The sequence below is a fragment of the Lithohypha guttulata genome, assembly GCF_036872675.1.
Source record: "Lithohypha guttulata strain CCFEE 5908 chromosome Unknown scaffold_6, whole genome shotgun sequence".
Classification (NCBI taxonomy): Eukaryota; Fungi; Ascomycota; class Eurotiomycetes; order Chaetothyriales; family Trichomeriaceae; genus Lithohypha; species Lithohypha guttulata.
The window spans coordinates 256,452-270,290 of record NW_027042755.1 but is presented as its reverse complement, the minus strand read 5'-3'; the positions used below and the strand labels follow the sequence as shown (position 1 = coordinate 270,290).

Here is a 13,839-nt window from a genome sequence, read left to right as displayed (position 1 = left end):
CAACCAACCGCAAGCTGTGTGTGGCTCAACCGTTGTTCACGATGACTACTTGGTATGGTATGTGGTTTCAAGATCTGATATATTAGCGAAGGTGCTCCACTAACCGTCTGCATAGACCTCCCGGCAGAGATGAGGCAGAATATCCTCGAGTACCTTTTCAGCGACTCGACAATTAAATTTATTCCTCGACATGCTGCCACACGAACCACTAAGACAAAACAAAATAAGGAGAAAGAAGCAGAAGGCTCAGGCTCAGTCGATGCGATCACATCATTACTGCTTGTATCGAAACACTTTTTAAAATACAGGGAACTTGAATCTGTGCTGTTGAGTGGTGCGACAATCGGACTGGACGAGCCAAGAGCCTTGCACAAGATAGAGAAGCGCTTCACTGTTGAAGGTTTGGCGTGTATTCGAAGTCTTCTCATCTTTTACAACCTGAAACATTGGAGACGTCACGCGCCAGGTGCCCTCCCCACCGGGGCTTCTATCAAGACCAAACTGAAGGGTTTGCAGAAACTTACGATATACCTTTCCGATGTGCCATATCACTTGCCTTCTTGTCCCTTCACTGTTCTGGAGACGGCCAGAGTGGCAATGGGAGGCTCGATTGACGCGACAGAACGCGATGTAATGTTCGCCTATGGCATGGTGTGCCGTCTTTCAGGCACCCAGGAAGGGTTGACCAAGCGAGCACAACGAGCGACGCAAGGACTACTGGCGCGTTATCTGGACTTCTATAGTTACATTCTGTCGAAGCCGTTGTTCATTCTGATGCATCCCGAAGTCGGCCCAAAAAAATACGAGCGCGTTTTGCAGTGGAATGTCGACTTCGTATCGCCAGATCAGGAGAAAATGCAACAGCAGGTAAGTCGTAAAACCTACGGCTACCAGCACAGGTACTAAGGACTTCTCAGACAATCAAGTTTAGTACTAAGAACTGGTGTGTCGAACCTGAAGCAGGCGAGCGCTCCTTTTACCCTCCGCAACGTTTACGGCGTCCCGAATATGGAAAAGCATATCCCTTGTGGGATAGTGAGACTAAAGCTGTTGCACTGGACAAGTACTACACTGTTAGGTCTTGAGCAGCCGTTAGTGTGATAATCAAGTGGCCTGAAGGAACCATATGTCATCCTGGAAAATCTAGAACATATGAGCATATTACAAGCAGAAAGAACAACGGTGGCGAGGTTACAGCAACCGGCTGAGTCTTCGTAGACGAACAACAATTGCTTCGACCAGGAATGCCAGCTATGAGCTCAAGACACAGATTAGTCGAGAAGTATGAGCACTGTAGGTGGCTCTTGCCACACACCCAAGAACGCAACAATTTCTACATTTGACAATCGAGGTGGGCAACCTCGATGAAATTGAACGCACCATTGAACAATGCTCCTGGTTATTCTCGAATGGTTGCAAATTTTAAGCCTGCTCGTTGACCTTCTTGAGCTTTCACTCGAATGCAGAGGAGTGCAATCTACCACAACGAGTTGAATCAATTCTCAAGAAGAGCCGAGCTTTACCTGCCGCTTGCTGACCTCTCATCAGGTAGAGCGAAACACCATATTAGCCGGAGCTGGTCTCCTCGCACAGACACCACAGAAAGCAATATCGCATACGTAGGATATTCAGCAGCTTACGTTGAGGGTGCTGAGTCTACCTTGTGAGGCGAAGTTGATGACTACACTGAGCCAACAGACGTTTCATCAGCTCCCGAGCCGAAGAGCTCACTTCTGAACTGTTGGCATGCTAGTGACTTCCCACTTTTGCTCGAGTCAGAGCTCAAATTCACCATCAAGTGATCACGCTCTGAGGCACACCAACGAACACTCTTTTACAGAGTTATTTTGCGACCGATCTGCCTTTGCCTTTCTTCGTACGAGTTCAAAGCCTTGATTGAGGTCCAATCCACCGAGTATAGAAAATTGGACGCTGCACCTTTCCACTTTCATAGCGTACATCACCAGAAGACGTCAAGAGAATTGGACGTGGTGTGTATACCGTCAAAGCATTCAAAATGTCCTTCAGAACCCAAGAGCGTGTCATAAACCCAAGAGAAAAAGAAACACTGTTTCCCAAGATCACAGGCAAGCACGTCGACTTCCTTCATCAGCTTCGACGGCTCAAAGAACGGAATAAGCTTCCTCGGATACTCAATATAGAGGGGACTGTCAAACTGCACGGAATGCATGCGGATATCTTGTTCGATTTAAACGATACAGCGACTTCGAACGACCGAGCACCACTTTCTGTGCGCTTTCAGTCGCGTAACCGGTTGTGCACTCCGGACGAGGATCAGCAAGGATGGCCTAGAGAAGTGGCACAGTATCCGGGTGCCCTCGCCTTCATCAGAGATTGGGCTCTCGATACATTCCGCCAGCATAATCCAACTACCTCGATCGACACCACTTGCCCGATGATAATAGCCGGAGAATGGATTGGAGAGAGAGTACAACGCGATGTAGGTATTGCACAGCTCTCGAAAAGATTCGTTGTCCTCTCTGCGTCTGTGAATGGTGTGTGGCAACAGGATGCTCAGTACAAAGACTTGCAAGCAGTGAATGCTGGTATTCACAACATCTTCATCTGTGGGAGTCTTGGTGTCAAGTTCGATACCGCCGACCTGAGCGAATCAAATCCTGCCTTACTTGAAATGCAAATGCATGCTGATATGGTTGAGACATCCTGCCCTTTCGCAGCCAAGTTTGGCGTTTTAGACTCTGGTGGAGAAGGTATCGTGTGGAAGCCTGGTGTACCGGAAGGCCGAGCGGACCCGAAATGCTGGCTGAAAACGAAGGGGCCTATCCATGGTAAAGAGAATCGAATCGACCCTCGGAACATCGCCAAAGAACAAGAGATAGAACTAAATGTGGACCAAATCGTACAGAGATGGGTGACACCTCGAAGAGTTAAGCAGGGGTTTGAGTACTTGCTGGAGATGAACATGTACCCTACACAAGCGAGTCTGAAAGAGTACATGAACTGGATGGTGCATGATATTGTGGTGGAGGAGAAAGATGAGATCATGGAGCTGAAGAGAAGATGGCCAGATATAGAGAAGATTGTGAAGAGCAAAGTTATGCATGCAGCAAGGGAGGCCTATATGAAAGAACTGGATATCAGTGGTGAGGAATTGGGCTGGGCAGCTTGGTACCATCGTTCAAGAAGGAACGGAGAGCCCTTCAAGGTCGTGGAATGACTGGCGTGCAGGAGATCACCCCTTTCCAGCATCTCTACGCTTCTCGATAATCTATGGAACACGACAAGGACTTAGGAGGAGATCCTTGTTGGGGTCTGGAATGGAGAAAACCTTTAAAACTGGCTGTTGAGATACTAGTAAGGTGAGGATTTCTTTGGTGACATTCCTAGAGACGATTCAAGCTGCCCAGATGAGAAGGTTAGGCAGCGCTCTTCGGCTCTCCGCCCAAGGAGCGACAATATATGATACCTCATATGGTGTTTGAGACTGCATACCGGCTTGGTGCTTTCAATGAGTGACCTGCACTTGACATTAAGGCTTTCTCGCTGTTTGCCTAAACGTATCAAGGAGATTGTAAGTGATGCTCGCGTGCTTGGTTCTGCGAAAACAATCACAAGGCTTCAGGCGAACAAACTCGTGCGTCTTCTTTGAATGACTCGACAGAGTCAAGTTACTGCCTTGCAATGAATAGATTGAAGCCTGAAAAGGGGAACAAACGAGGAGTAGTTATGCGCCGGTGGGGCCAAGACCAGCTATCGATAGGCACCGCATACCCCTCTGACGTCGAACAGGGTAAACAGCGCAGGCAAACATTTGGTATCATTCAAGGTCACAGGACGTGACTACCTATTCACTTGGAATTGTTCGTGAGCAAACGGGCTCGATCTGTTACCTTCGATCTATGTCTCGACTCTAGAGCTTTGCTGGTCCTTTGTCTTTCAATATTTGCACAAGGGGTATACCTTGAAACGGCCTTTCAGTTAACACGTCTACTCTCATCCAGTTTCCTACAACTCCGCCTCGAACCCTCTATACAACCAATACTTTCGGCAGCAGGATGTTTGCTGCAAAGCGTTTAGGCAAGGTAAGACTCGGCCACTCCAAAGACCCTCATTGATGCTCATATATTGCTCAGGAACTCCAAAAAGCCCGCCAGAAACTACCACCAGGCATAACCCTCGTCAAAGCTGAAGACCTAAAGACATGGGAAGTCGATATCAAAGTCTTGGATAGCAACCCCATATACGCGAACCAGACCTACAGACTCGTCTTCATCTTCAGCCAGAACTATCCTATCGAGCCACCAGAAGTCACGTTCCTCTATGTGCCCGCGAACACACAGTCCTCGTCCTCTTCCTCTACGGCCTTGCAACTACAGTCGCAAACAATAGATTTGACCTCTGAAGACCCCAAACCACAGTCGCAAGCCGATAACGGCCACCGCCCGATACCAATACATCCGCACATCTACAGCAATGGAATAATATGCCTGGATCTACTTGGTACGGCAGGGTGGTCGCCCGTACAATCTGTGGAGTCGGTTTGCATGTCTCTGCAGTCGATGTTAACAGGGAATACCAAGAACGAGCGACCTGAGGGTGATAGGGAGTTCTGTGCTAGTATGGGTCCACGAGGGAAGGATGGCTGGAGCAGTAAGGGTGGTTGGGGTCGGAGAGGGTTGAAAGATGTGCGGTTCACTTATGAGGACGATACTGTTTGATATATTCTGTTGATCTACGGGACAATTATGCATGATTATCAGGAGACAAGGCGTCGAGGTGTTGGAGTATGTTCTTCGCAAGGCGATAGAGCTGTCGCATAGGGAGGTTATCTGGGTATTATTGGTACGACTATTCGGCAGCATTACAGATAAGAAGGGGAGTTTGGTAACCCTCGTACAAAGGGGTCAAGTTGGCGTTGCGTTCAACAACAACATTCCTAGAGCATGAGTTAAATCTGCCTGCACGGCAATCCTACCGACAAGCATAACCTCTCAATCATCCATGGCTCAGGATCATTCCTGCTCCTTCATATCGACCTCCCAAACAAACACCTTCCGATCAAACCCCCCACTAATCACAACCTCACGCCGCTCACCATCCCCACTCTCAACATAACCGGCCCACAGCGTCCGCACTTTGCTCCCAACCTCATGCGCCCGAAGCAGCGCCACAACCTTCCCAGACCTAGCCTCCACCCCCCTCACAACCCCGTCATCCCCATTAACCCAAACACCACTCCCGTCCGGCCTCCACACAACCTGCGGCGTCGAGTACGGCGTCTGCGGCGCCTGCGTACTCACCTGCAGCGTTATAGCGGCGTCTTCGCGATCCTGTAATGCGAGATCTGCGCGAGCGACTGCGGCGGCTGTTTGTGGGGCGATGCCTGAGCGGAGAGTTGTGTCTTCTGGGAATAGGAGGCGGACGATGATGACTTTTAGGTGGGGGAGGTGAGAGGTTGCGATTGCTAGGAGGGTTGGGTCTGTGGGGTGGAGGGCGAGGGCGGAGGGGGTGAAGGCGACCCAGGCGTTTGAATGGGGGGCGAGGTTTTGGCGGCCTGCTGGGGTCATTGTGATATGGGGTTTGGGTGGTTGTTGAGTATTTGATGGCTCGGTGGCAGAGTCGATGCGGTAGTAGTAGAGGAAGGTGGAGTCTCGCCGTGAAATGATTAGGTAGAGATTGTTCGTGTCTGGGTTGGTGACAAATGCTAGAGACTCTGGGTTGCTAGGTAGCTCTATACTGTGAGCTGGCGGGTCCAGGTTGGATAGTGTCTGACTGGCATCACATTGTAGAGCGTACAGATTGACCTTTTGATCCCAGCCAGCAGTAGCAATCAGAAATCTGCTCGAATCAGTAGGATCCTGCCAACTGGCAATGTGAACTGCCCATTTGCCGTGATCACGACGTTCCCCAACCAGCTGACCTGAATTCACGTTGTGAATTACGACTTTCCCGGACATGCCCGTCGAAGCCACGTAGTTTCCAGCGAAGAAGACGGTGGACAAAATAGGACTGTCAATCTTGAAGGATCGCTCATCTTGAGCTGCATATGGTTGTCGAGTCTGGATGAAATTGCAAGTGTTATTGGCTGTGGAAATGGCGACTGTTGTCGCTAAGGGATGACTGCCTTTGATGCACAGGACATTGCTCGTGACTGATATCTCAGGCTCTCGCGGTATTGAAGGTGCAGGTTTAGTCCATCCCTGGTTGTTGTCCTGATCTCGTCTCTCGAAGTTAAGACTCGTGTCGAATTGTATCTTTTCCTCTAACAGCTTTTCCAAGGTCCAGTCGCCGGGCTTTGTGATGGCATCTTTGTCGTCGAGATTTGTCTCCAAGAGGAACGCTGCCAATGTCTGGGTCGTCGTTAGCATGAGCTGGTGCGGCCGTGCTGAAGACACACTTTGTTGTAGTGATTCGCTTTCAGATAGCGCGCCACGAGTATTGCTAATGTTTGATTACTAGCCATTATTTGCTCAACAGTATGGATTTTCTGGTCCTACCTCTCTGTTGATGTTTTGTTAGTGGTACAAGCACGATGGTAGTCAACGAGTGGATGATGTTCCAGTAATGCGTAGACAAAGGATGGAGGCGATAAGAGAGGTGGAAAGTTCATCTTGTTTGATCACGTAATTCGAGTGAGTTGCCATTATGTCTACGTTACAAGGACGTTGACGTGAATGGAGATTTTCCAGAGAAACAGAGACATTCATACGTTTACACCATATTCAGAGACATGGAAAAACAATGGTATACGTGAAGTGCATAAACAAAATTGTTCAGGCTGTTGGCGCCAAAGCGGCCCGTCTGTTCACATGGTGGCTGCACAAACTTTCATAGCACTTTCTAAACAATACATGCCGGCATCTTCTGGCCTATTTGATAGCACTACGAGTAGCAAAACTAGTGCATCGAAGTTGGGTGAGTTCCAGGACCATGCAGAGCCAAGCACTCGGGTCAATAGTTGACGAAGTGTCGAGTCTACCCACTGTATACAATTGTATTGCACATATCTTGTGATATCGTTCTACATAGTAATAGTTGTCCCTATGCTCTGAGCAGCATGTACAGCTGTGTCAATGTCTTGCTGCACAGTTCCGCCACTCACACCAACAGCTCCAATGAAATAGCCATTTGGATCGAAGATGGGTTGTCCGCCGCCAAAGACGACAAGGCCTCCATTCGTTTGCTCGATGCCAAAGAGATCACCGCCTGGTTGAGATCGGTTGAAAAGACCATAGGACGGGAATAGACCATTGAAATATGTCACAGTCTTAGCCTTCTTCATACTGATATCGACGCTACCCAGATATGCATTGTCCATTCTCAAGAATGCCACGAGTTGTGAAGAAGGATCGAAGACTGCGATATCGTTGGGAACACTACCATATTAGCACATAAAGCTTGTGTCAAAGGTTGATGTATTCTCACTTGATCGAATTAGAGAAATTGACTGCGGCATTGATAACAGTCAGTGCCTGTTGAGCATTGATATAGTGACGCTGAGCTGGTGTACTGCCCCATCCGTTGGTCTGGGTGCGATTGACCTGCTGAGCAGCAGCAGAGAAGACGAACAGCGCGAAGGCGGGTATCGAGAACTTCATCTTGAGATGGTGGAACGAAAATTTCCGAAAACAGAGCTGATTTGTATCGAAAATGTACTTATTGTGTCTAAACGAGCTGTCGCAATACTATGCTCGAGATAATGTCTGCCACCAAACTGGTAGTGAGCAGGTATTTATACCCATTTTCGTCAAGATTCTCATCAGACTTCGCTCTAACCCGAGGAGGTCTGGAGCTACCTCCTCATCAGAGACAGATGTCAAATAGTTACGACATCGAGACGTTGTCTTGATCGATTTGAAGGTAGGTACCTGCAGGCATAGCAAGAGCTACCCCAGTACCTGCAGCACAAAACGCGGGGAGTCGGGGTTACGCTAGGTCTAGATGCCAATTGAGTTCCGAATTGCACGACCTGAGGTTTTCGAGGCTTTGAGCATTCCGAGGTTTCGAGAGCTGTTGCCAGTGGGTGTACGGAGCTTCTCGGAAATCATAGCGGGTTCGGAGATACCACTCCCAACGGTGCAGCAAACATCGATGTGCTTGTCATGCTCGAAATCTGATCTGAACAACCTAGAAGGCTAGATTCTCACCACATTGTGACAGGTTAAGCTTTCAGTAAAGGTGGTTGGCAGGAAGTTAGAGCTCTATAAAGCAGTCATACTTTTATGGCGTAGTGAGTCGAGCTTCGCATTGGCTAGGGACCTGGCTTGATGGTCATTTCCAGATCCTCAAGTTCCAGTATGGAAAGAATGCCGGGAATGTCCTGTTTCTGTTTCGAGACACGTCCTAGTACCCAATGACACCTTTCGCGAGCATTTACTGCGTCTGATCAGTAGTGAACTTCGTGTCCAGGTGGGTGTGTTCGTAGAAGGAGAAAGCGTGTAGCTGAGTAAGGAAGCGGAAGGAGGAGCAAATTTACCCCAGGCCACAACACGTGCTCAGAGGCCAAGCACGGAGAGCAAGTGCTCCAAGTCCGTGCTAATGACGAATGCCTGATACACAACTGCGGCAGAGCCCGCAGAGACAAGCAACAGCGCAACAGCGACACTCCCATAGCCAGCCGTTCCTTGCGTTCTCAACACTAAACGAGCAGCCAGTGGTAGAGACATGGCCGCACAAGTTCCAGCATCGTTGAAGAAGTTGGACATCAGTCGATATGCGCTTCGAGCTGCACAGCTGGAGAATGTCAAGCCAGCAATAGCATATTGGTGCAACTACTGGATAGCTCAGCAAATCCTACAGAAAGAGGCACACAATGCCGATGATGCAGCTCTTCAGTACACTACAGCCCTCATGGACAGGCTCGAAAAGGTAGCGTGACGGGATCGTAGAGTGAAGCGCGGCTTGCTCACTTTTGTGCAGTTCAAGAATGAGCATTCCACAGACGACACCATAACCGACGACGTTGCTGGCAAAGCCTTCGTCGAACAATTTGGGCTCGACACGTTCAACAGAGCCGATAATGCCATGCGCACAGACAAAGTAACGAAACAGACAGCTGATACTCTTTTGGCTGCAGCTACCTTTCTGGAACTTCTCGCTATATGGGGACACTTGGACGCTGAGGTGACTCAAAAAATCAAATTCAGCAAGTATCACGCCTTGAGAATATTGAATGCATACAAAGCTGGAGAAGATCCGAACCTTAGCAATCCCAAGCCAGAGCCTACAGCTGAGCAGGCAGTACCACCACTTGACCCTAGTGATCCAGAGGTGCAAGCCTTAGATGGGAGCACGAAGCAGAGACAGCCATCCGTGATAGACGCACCAGACGAAACCGATCTGTTGCAGGCCAGACAGGCCAGGCAATCCAACTTGGACGAATCCTTACACCCCTCTCGAACATCCTCTGTACCTCCACCGAAAGAGTCTCTTCACCCGAAGGGTGTCAGTGCTGGCGTTTCACCATTAGCAAGAGATGCAGCAAGCTTCTATACAAATAATCGGGAACATTCACCCATAAGCCCAGATCGACGGTCGTCTGTTGGTGGAAACTATTTCCCACAAATGCCGTCTCCTACGTCTTCTCAAGCACAACCAAATCTACCACCAACTCTACCTTCGGCACCGACTGTACTGCACGACCCAGCTTCCTCGATTGATCTACCCTCCGCGCCAGCAGATTTGGATGACGAACCAAGCCTGCCTGCTGCACCAACGACTTTCGCACAAGCTCAACCACCAGCTCCAAAAACTCCGTTAGACTCTTTTCAAGCACCACCGACACCAGGTCAGGTGCCGTTCGCCTCCATACCTACCAACCTACCTCAGGCGCCTCCACAAATTCCACCACATACACTACGACCTGTATCAAGCCCTTATTCTCCTCCTCCGCTTGCACCATCCAATGCACCAGCCCACACGTCCGTCTTTCAGCCACCTTCAGCGCCCTCACAACCGGCGCGTGTTCCTGTGTCGTTACCAGCAGTTGTTCCGAATGCAGTCGTTGACGAAGAAGCAATGATGATGGCTCAAAAGCATGCTAGGTGGGCAATAAGTGCGCTCAATTTTGAAGACGTGTCCACCGCCATTAAAGAATTCGAGCTAGCTTTGCAATCATTGGGAGCACGATGATAGGTAGTATGTTTATAGACACGAATGTGATGCCCTTCATGCATTGTTCTCGCCCTGTTATCATCTGAATCTGGACGTGACACGTATAGAACCTCAAACAGCCAAAGAGCCGATTCGTCTCTAAACACCGATAGCTGATCCAGCGATTAGGTTTGACATGTTATGAAGGATGGCTAGTGATACGCTGCTGAACAATGGATCCAAACATTCAAGTAAGATATAGGGGTGACATTCACGTGAGAAAAGGATCCAGCGCGTCTTATCGGAAATGTGAGATCATCTTCCGAGCGTGCTTGCGGGCGTGGAAATGCCCATCTCGTTCATCCATCTTGAGACGTAACTCAGATATTCTTCAGTAAGCGCAAACAACCAAACGGAACTTCCAATCACTTCACCTCCATGTCTATTTGAACGTAGTGTACTCAACACATTCACTTCACGAGCTGTATCATCAACGAACGAACCTGCTAGTCTCGGTCTTGCGCTTTTACGAGTCAGCCTGAAGCTTCTACATTCGAAGCTGCCTACGACATAATCATGGCTCTTGCCGTGAACGCGAACGTGTCAGCACCCATCAATGACGACGCTATGGACCTCGACATCGATATGGACGTCGACGACCTCGGTCCCGTAGCCCCAGAGGATATACTCGAAGTATGCCCGCAACCAAGCAAGAAACTCTAGTATCGTGCCTGACGAACGTGACAGGAAGGAGAAGAGCCATCATTTGTGCCAACTGGGCACCCAGTGAACACGGGTGAGGTAGCAGCAATCTACCTGGAAGATCCATTGGAGGAGCCACAATGGGAGAAAGTCCACGTCAGAGGTGTTGACGACTTGTCCACAGACAACATTCGGACATTCGCCAGTGATTACTTTCCAGATGCCGATCCATATGTGCAATGGGTGGACGATACCTCCGTCAATCTGGTCTACAAGGACAAGACCCTTGCACGAAACGCATTGTTGAGCTTCGTGCAGCAGCCTATCACAATGGAGGATGTCCAGACTTATCCGTTCGAATCGCGGACTGCGAAACCGCTCGTGATAAATCCTGGCTCCATGTTGACCGTGCGAATAGCTAAGATGGCTGATCGGAAGAGGAAGAATGCACGAGACGCAAGCAGATACTACCTCCTCCACCCCGAAGCAGATCCCACCGAACGTATACGCAGAGAAAGACAAACCAAAGGCGATCAAGGAGACTACAAGAGAAGACGATTTGACGACAGAGAATTGAAGCGAAGGAGACACCAGGACGACAACGCCGACACTACGAATGACTTCGAGGCTAGTATGTATGACGATGCGCCCCCTGACAAGAAGGCCGTAAAAGAGCGCGGAAGGGGCGATCTTTTCTCTAGAATCACAAAACCACGAAACAGAAGTGCCAGTCCTGTCACAAACGCCGATTCAATACCAGTATCCGACTCCGAAGATGACAAGCAGTCACGTAAGCGGAGAAATGGCTATCGGAATCGCGAGAGTCCTCCTAGGCGTCAGAACAATGCAGGCCGAGAACTTTTCGACGGCTCCTCGGAAGGCAGGAACGGCACAGGCATGCGATCAGATAATCCAGACCTCTTCTCACGTCGCGAAAAGCACGCCCTAGCATCCAAACCCGCCAACATGACCAGCTACGAAGCCAACCAAGGTGTAGCACGTCAACTTCGAGCAGACCTGAAAGCCGCGCAAAGCCAATCTCCGGTTAGAAGCCATAGACGAAGTCGAGCAATCGACAGCAGAGTGAACGAGGATCTGGCAGAACGCTTTGGTCGAAAGAGCATAAGTCTCGATAGCACTAAGAGTGTTACTCAACAGACTCCAAATACTGGAAAGGAGCTATTCGGAAACGACCGAGACGTGGACATGAATGGTAACGGCAATGGCTTCAGCATTAAGGGTTCTGCAAGTCAAGGCATGAGTATCAAAGGAAGAGCAGATAATGTAAAGGAGTTATTTCCGGACCGATTCTCAACCGGTGCAGGAGGCGGAAGGAATGCAGGCAAAGAATTGTTTGATCAGCCTGTTCGTATTAGAGGTGCCAGGCAAAGGGCGGGTGATCTTTTCGATTAGAAATCTAAACCTTGTGCGGGTCTTCGAATACATTATGGAAGTGTTGATCACTGGGCCTTGAAGCGATGGCTGAGCAGCTACGATAGACACGAGGCGTTTTTGACGCGAGGGCATCGGACAGGGGCTGCCACCACGGATTAGGTCCAATAAATTCAGGATCACCACCTGCAATGCCATGAATATCGACACATCTGCCTATGGTTCCTTCTTTGTCGAGACCACTAACTTCTTATACTTTTAGAGATATGTTCACTAATACGATTTTTAAGGGGTGAAGTGATCAAGTTATCGCGGTCCTCGCTACACCTGCTCCACAATACATCCGTAGATAAAGGTCAATATGCCACCGACACCTGAATTCTTTCTCCTACTAATATTCGCCAAACTTCACATAATGTTATGAAATTCCATGTTCTGGACTTTCTGCATGTCCAACCAGACCAAGGCTTGGTACGGTCATCTCGTATTCAGTCAAGGTCGACGAATAACATGTAAACCGAGACGGTGGTACAGACTGGTGCATGAAGCCTGGATACCAAGGCTCTATGGCAGGAGTCGAGCCGCTGAGGCGAAGCCTGCCAATCGAGACCTGGTATGAATTCAGTACTCCTGCATGCTAACCACTTCTCAGCAGCGAGGTATTGGGCAGTACTGTAGCCTTTCCATCTGATGTGGTCGAGCAAACCCAGCCTCAATCTCCATTAGACTTACCCGAATCGGAAGTCTGAAATGGCTCCACATCCATTCATAGTACTTTAGGTGCCAAGTCAACACACTCTCCTGTCGCCGCGTACTTGGTCACGAGTCCAACACTATGAGCATGGTCTTATGTCATTTGAGTGCCATGTATTTCTCGTGGTGGCAGTCATGGCCAACATTGAGTGTTTTTCATGGACGCGAGGCATCAATAGCCAAAGAAGCCCTCGAAGTACTTCGACATTTCCAGCGTTCTCTTTGCATAGTGACACTGTGATACAAATTTGACAATCAACGCTGTGACAACAACGATGAGAGTGCGTCAATACAACCCTCAGAATCCAGGCTATGGCCAGAGGCTAAGTAAAGATGCATGGGAATACTACCGACCCATCCTCACCGAGCTCAATCGGCAAGGCTTGCCAAGACAAGAGATTGTAAAGGTAGCCCATGCGCAACATGGCTTTCAAGGAACTTATTCAGCATTGAACACACGCTTCAAAGCATGGGGTCTGACCGATAGCCAAAGCTACCAGTCTGAACAGCTACCTACAATACAACGGACAGATCAAGAGGATGCTCTTCCACCGACATCTGAGGCCTTAGAAATCAGTAGCATACGGCCCACTGCCACTGTTAAGGCTGTACTAACGACCGAGGATAACGATTTGCTTGAGCACAGTAATATAGACTCACCAGTTGAAGATCGTAATTCACTGCGTTTGACAACCACTCAGAATCGCTCCTCCGAAACAACGAATGTTGACACGACAAAGCGGTCGACACCTCCGGGTTGTGTCATGGAAATAACTCACAGCGAGGAGATGGGCCAGACAGGAGGGATTGAACTAGAGCGTGAACAATTGTCTACCGCTACTGCCCCATCAGATTTAGACCAGGTTGTGCCGCAGGGATATTTAGAAGTGTTGCGAACTGCACAAAAGAGGCCAAGAT

General features: G+C 49.2%; 7 protein-coding genes across 7 annotated transcripts; 5 read left to right on the top strand and 2 right to left on the bottom strand.

Annotated features, from left to right (window-relative positions):
• Positions 1–41: 41 nt before the first annotated feature.
• On the top strand, positions 42–1,085 carry LTR64_007530 (uncharacterized protein; the record flags this gene model as incomplete). The annotated part of the gene is made up of 3 exons (XM_064901848.1): positions 42–57; positions 116–867; positions 918–1,085. 3 exons carry the CDS (start codon positions 42–44, stop codon positions 1,083–1,085), a joined length of 936 nt encoding a protein of 311 aa, XP_064751527.1.
• Positions 1,086–2,017: 932 nt separating this feature from the next.
• Positions 2,018–3,199, top strand: LTR64_007529 (uncharacterized protein; the record flags this gene model as incomplete). The annotated part of the gene is made up of 1 exon (XM_064901847.1): positions 2,018–3,199. One exon carries the CDS (start codon positions 2,018–2,020, stop codon positions 3,197–3,199), a length of 1,182 nt encoding a protein of 393 aa, XP_064751526.1.
• Positions 3,200–4,037: 838 nt separating this feature from the next.
• Positions 4,038–4,700, top strand: LTR64_007528 (uncharacterized protein; the record flags this gene model as incomplete). The annotated part of the gene is made up of 2 exons (XM_064901846.1): positions 4,038–4,064; positions 4,116–4,700. 2 exons carry the CDS (start codon positions 4,038–4,040, stop codon positions 4,698–4,700), a joined length of 612 nt encoding a protein of 203 aa, XP_064751525.1.
• A 294-nt stretch (positions 4,701–4,994) lies between these two features.
• Positions 4,995–6,445, bottom strand: LTR64_007527 (uncharacterized protein; the record flags this gene model as incomplete). The annotated part of the gene is made up of 2 exons (XM_064901845.1): positions 4,995–6,332; positions 6,380–6,445. 2 exons carry the CDS (start codon positions 6,443–6,445, stop codon positions 4,995–4,997), a joined length of 1,404 nt encoding a protein of 467 aa, XP_064751524.1.
• A 558-nt stretch (positions 6,446–7,003) lies between these two features.
• On the bottom strand, positions 7,004–7,580 carry LTR64_007526 (uncharacterized protein; the record flags this gene model as incomplete). The annotated part of the gene is made up of 2 exons (XM_064901844.1): positions 7,004–7,358; positions 7,408–7,580. The coding sequence occupies 2 exons, from the start codon at positions 7,578–7,580 to the stop codon at positions 7,004–7,006; spliced, it is 528 nt and encodes a 175-aa protein (XP_064751523.1).
• Positions 7,581–8,646: 1,066 nt separating this feature from the next.
• LTR64_007525 (uncharacterized protein) lies at positions 8,647–10,113 on the top strand (the record flags this gene model as incomplete). The annotated part of the gene is made up of 2 exons (XM_064901843.1): positions 8,647–8,850; positions 8,902–10,113. 2 exons carry the CDS (start codon positions 8,647–8,649, stop codon positions 10,111–10,113), a joined length of 1,416 nt encoding a protein of 471 aa, XP_064751522.1.
• A 537-nt stretch (positions 10,114–10,650) lies between these two features.
• LTR64_007524 (uncharacterized protein) lies at positions 10,651–12,189 on the top strand (the record flags this gene model as incomplete). Its single annotated transcript, XM_064901842.1, has 2 exons — positions 10,651–10,767; positions 10,822–12,189. The coding sequence occupies 2 exons, from the start codon at positions 10,651–10,653 to the stop codon at positions 12,187–12,189; spliced, it is 1,485 nt and encodes a 494-aa protein (XP_064751521.1).
• Positions 12,190–13,839: the final 1,650 nt, after the last annotated feature.